Here is a 4,004-nt window from a genome sequence, read left to right on the forward strand (position 1 = left end):
GTCCTCATCACTTCCTTCCTCATTGTGCCTGAGGTGAACAGAAACTGAGCACTTCTCTACCACAGATTGTTAGAGAGACACAGACAACTAGCATGGTGGGAGAGATAATGAGAAACTGACTCAGGAGAAGGCAGGAGTGGAGGAAATCTGGAGATGAGGAAACTGTGATTGCAGGCCACATAGTATTGGACAAGACCGGATAAGACAGGAGGGCAGGGTGGAAGAGAAGGGAGCCCGCATGCTGAGGACAAAGCTGTATCTCCCAGCCAATGCTGGGCTTGGGCTCAAGGGTTCAGCCATCTTGTCAGTGACCAGGGGCGGATCTTCTGCAACATGGAAAAGAAGAAGCCAGATAATAAAGGAAGTTGTGGACCACAAGGAGGTGGAGATGGGGAGGTCCTGCCCCACTCAGTCCTCCACATGAGAAGATCAGAGGGTGAGGGTCATTTTACCCTGATTCTCTCCTGAATCCTGAGCACCACAGGCTCCCTCCACAGGGCCTGTTCGTTTGCCTGATGGCTCCACTGTTCTCATTTCCTGGAGGAAACCATGTCATAACTTGTATCCTGCTTCTGCTGTTGCCAGCAGCATGTCTGCAAGCTGGTGAGTGGTGGGACTCTGACTTAACCATGAAAGACCAGTGGGGCTGGGAAGAGCAGGCTGTCATGTGGACAGGTGTCTGCCAGAGGAGCCAGCCTGTCCTCTGTCACCCAAGACAGAGCTCATTCTCAGAGTTGGTCCAGCCCGACCTTTCCATGTCTGCACTCTCTCATAGGGTCAGTGAGTGGGACATAGAAGAGTCCTGTCCTGTGTCCCACACCTGCATATGGAAGTTGGCTTAGGAGGCTCTGGGTGGTCCTTTCCATCCCTGCAGAGATTTCACATTCTCCCCAACCTTCCCAGGGAACTCAGAAGGATCCAACAGAGAAAGACCCTTGGGGGTCAATCAACCAGCACAACTCTCTGGTGTCCAGGGCGGCTCCATCGAGATCCCCTTCTCCTTCTACTTCCCCTGGGAGTTGGCCAACGATCCACAGATGAGGATTCTCTGGAGATGGAAGGGCTTCCATGAGGAATTTATCTACAACACCTCCTCGCGTTTCATACATGAGCATTTCAAGAACCGGCTGGTCCTGAACTGGACACAGCCTCAGACATCTGGAGTCCTCAGAATCCAGGACCTGAAGAAGACGGACCAGACAGTGTACTTCTGCCGAGTTTGTATGATCACAAGAGGAGGCAAGGAGGAATGTATTCAGTCGATTCCTGGGACCCAACTCACCATCACCCAAGGTGAGCATGTCCAGGGTCAGTCTTTGCTGGTCCTGGCTTCCTCTACCATCGATGCCATTAGAGATCTTACTTGTCATGATGTGTCTGCTCTGTCTTCTGAACCCTGCCTTTCCTCTGAAGCAGAAGTACCTGCAATCCCTGTACTGGGGACACTAAGTGGACACTGTGTGGCAGTTACCCTTGCGCCCTTCACGTGGCCCTTCAGTAGCTGGAGACTCTGCTGCTTCCTTGTCGACCACAACCTTGCTCTTTGCCTATTTTTATATACTCTTTCTGTTTTAGGCTTTGTAAGACGGGGTCTCGCCATTTAGTCCTGCTTGTTCTGGAGTTCACAGAAATCTCCTGCCTCTTCTCCCAAGTACTGAGATTAGGGTCACGTGACACCACATACAGCTATGACTCCTGACTGGATTAAAGCCAATCTGTGAGAGGACACCCTCAGCCCAGTTCTTGTGCAGTCTCCTTGGCTGCCATGTTGACCTGATGTCACAGCAAACAGCAGCTGCCAGAGCTCAGGAAGGGAGAGAAAGGAGCAGTTTCTTGGGTCTAGAGCAGTGATTCTCAACTTTCCTAATGCTGTGACCTTTAATACAGTTCCTCAGGTTATGGTAACCTCCCAGCAGACACACACACACACACACACACACATAGACTATATAATTATTTTCATTGCTACTTCATAACTGTAATTTTGCTACAGTTATGAGTCATATTATAAATATCTGATATGGAGGGTGTCTTATGCTCTAGTACTGTGGGGAGGCAAACCACAGGTTGGGAACTGTTGGTCTAGTGTTTCCAGATATGTAAATGTTGTGGAAATTGAACTTGCTAATGTTTGTAGAGCAAATGAATGTGCACTGCACTGAGGAGACAAGGTGTGACGCTCACCCCATCCCCCCCCATCCAGGGAGCATCCGCTAACTCTCATCTCTCTCCAGCTGTCAGAACCACCATGCAGAGCCCCTCCATTGTCACCTCTGCAGTCACCACAGTTGGCCTGGAGGACACAGAGGGCCAGAGGAACCCTTCACTTGTGAACCTGGGAGCCACGGTCGGGGTGGTGGTGGGCACGGCTGTGCTCATAACCCCCGTCTGTGTGTTGATGGTCGTCCTCTGCTGGAAGCAAAGGTAAGTGGTCCAGGACAGGCCCTCACCTGAGCTTCCCCTCTGAGTTTTCTCAGCTGTGAGGGATGGAGAAGGATGAGCTTGTGCAGGGAGAAGTAAAGAGACCAGGAGGACAGGAAGGTGGCTGAACTCAACACAGACTCAACTGGCAACTCCTGTCCTTAGAGAGCAGCTGATCCAGGGCGATGGACACAGAGCCTGCTCCTAGGAAATCAGGGGCACACTTGGGTGCCTCAGTGCCTGCAGGTCAATGCCCAAGGCTGTCCCCTGCCTAACACACGTGTTTGTGCATATGCAAATACACACGTTCACACACATACTGCCCAAAATAAATTTTTAAAACTTTGGAAAATTGTAAAAAAATGTAAGGACACTTGCCTAATGGAAAAAATTGTGCCTTCAGTTCTTACAATGCAAAACACTATAAAAATTCAATGGAATCCCTAATCAAATCCCAACTGCAATTTGTAGAGATAAATGACTTGTCTTCTAGACTTCATAAGGTCTCTAAGAAACACATACAGGGACACAGGACAGGACCCCCAATCCCAGCACTGGGAAGCTTAGAGAGTGGGATCAAGAGTTGAAGGCTGTCTGCAGTTACGCAGCAAGGTGAAGGCCAACCTGGGTTCATTGAGATCTTGTTCACATGAAACAAGAGCCAAGTGCAGACTGTGTTCAGAGCAGATTCCAATCCACGGGAAGTAGAAGACTACACACAGGAATGGAGATGCGTAGAGCCTGGAGTGTAATGGGAAAACAGACTTGAGCATGTAGGCCCTGGTCATCAGAGGGGCTCAGCCCTGCCATGAGGGAAGAAGAGGAACTGAGAGCTGGAGAGCATTGGCCTGAGAGGCAGAAGAAGTCAGACTGGGATTCAAACCCTGAGGCTGAACCTGCAGGGTGGCTGCAGCCTGCACTCACAGGGAGAGCAGGAGAGCCAGTTTCTGGGGAGACTAAAGGGAACATGGAGAGTGCAGAGCAGGGAAAGCAGGGAGTTCAAGACAGGGGGAAGGAAGTAAAGGGAGAGGGCAAGGACAAGGGGCCATGGACCAGGAGAGCTGTCCCCTGATTGGTCACGTAGTGCAGAAGAACAGCTGAGGACTGGCCTGAGGTCCTGGTGACTGTCATCCTGTCCCTGAATGGCTGCTGCAGAGCTGTTTGCTGCCCTGGGCCCCTAATGTTGTCTGACACAGAGAACAGCTGAGAGGCAGAGGGAGGATCAGCATGTCTGCCACACTGACACTGTTTCTTCTCCTACAGGCCATCAGACTGAAGCCCAGACCCCAGACAGGGGGGCGCCTGTCATCCCAGGGAGCAGGTGAGGGGCTGCTTGGGAAAGTTTGTACTGAGAGGAGCACAAGGGAGTAGAGAGATGATTCCGTCAGAAAACCCTCACACACGGGCAGGAGGACCTGAACTCCAACTGGAAAACTCACATTATAAGCAAGGCAGGCAGCAGGAATGGGTACCTCAGGCCTAGAAAAGCAGGAGCAGAGCAGAGTCATAGGGCTGTCTGTCCAGCTGCTCCAGCCTAATTGGTGAGTTCCAAATCAGTGAGAGCCTATGTCATAAATAAAGAA

At 51.1% G+C, this 4,004-nt stretch overlaps 1 protein-coding gene across 1 annotated transcript; it reads left to right on the plus strand.

The window, feature by feature from the left end:
- Positions 1–515: 515 nt before the first annotated feature.
- LOC100751773 (paired immunoglobulin-like type 2 receptor beta) lies at positions 516–3,697 on the plus strand. The gene is made up of 4 exons (XM_027412331.2): positions 516–603; positions 904–1,293; positions 2,235–2,424; positions 3,685–3,697. Exons 1-4 carry the CDS (start codon positions 516–518, stop codon positions 3,695–3,697), a joined length of 681 nt encoding a protein of 226 aa, XP_027268132.1.
- Positions 3,698–4,004: the final 307 nt, after the last annotated feature.

The sequence above is a fragment of the Cricetulus griseus genome, unplaced genomic scaffold (assembly GCF_003668045.3).
Source record: "Cricetulus griseus strain 17A/GY unplaced genomic scaffold, alternate assembly CriGri-PICRH-1.0 unplaced_scaffold_73, whole genome shotgun sequence".
Lineage (NCBI taxonomy): Eukaryota > Metazoa > Chordata > Mammalia > Rodentia > Cricetidae > Cricetulus > Cricetulus griseus.

Excerpts from the sequence above, each read along its gene's own strand:
- LOC100751773 (XM_027412331.2), top strand. The coding sequence starts at position 516 with ATGGCTCCACTGTTCTCATTTCCTGGAGGAAACCATGTCATAACTTGT. Across the intron at positions 604-903 it reads AGCAGCATGTCTGCAAGCTG|GGAACTCAGAAGGATCCAAC; the intron begins GTGAGTGGTGGG and ends CAACCTTCCCAG. Across the intron at positions 1,294-2,234 it reads CCAACTCACCATCACCCAAG|CTGTCAGAACCACCATGCAG; the intron begins GTGAGCATGTCC and ends ATCTCTCTCCAG.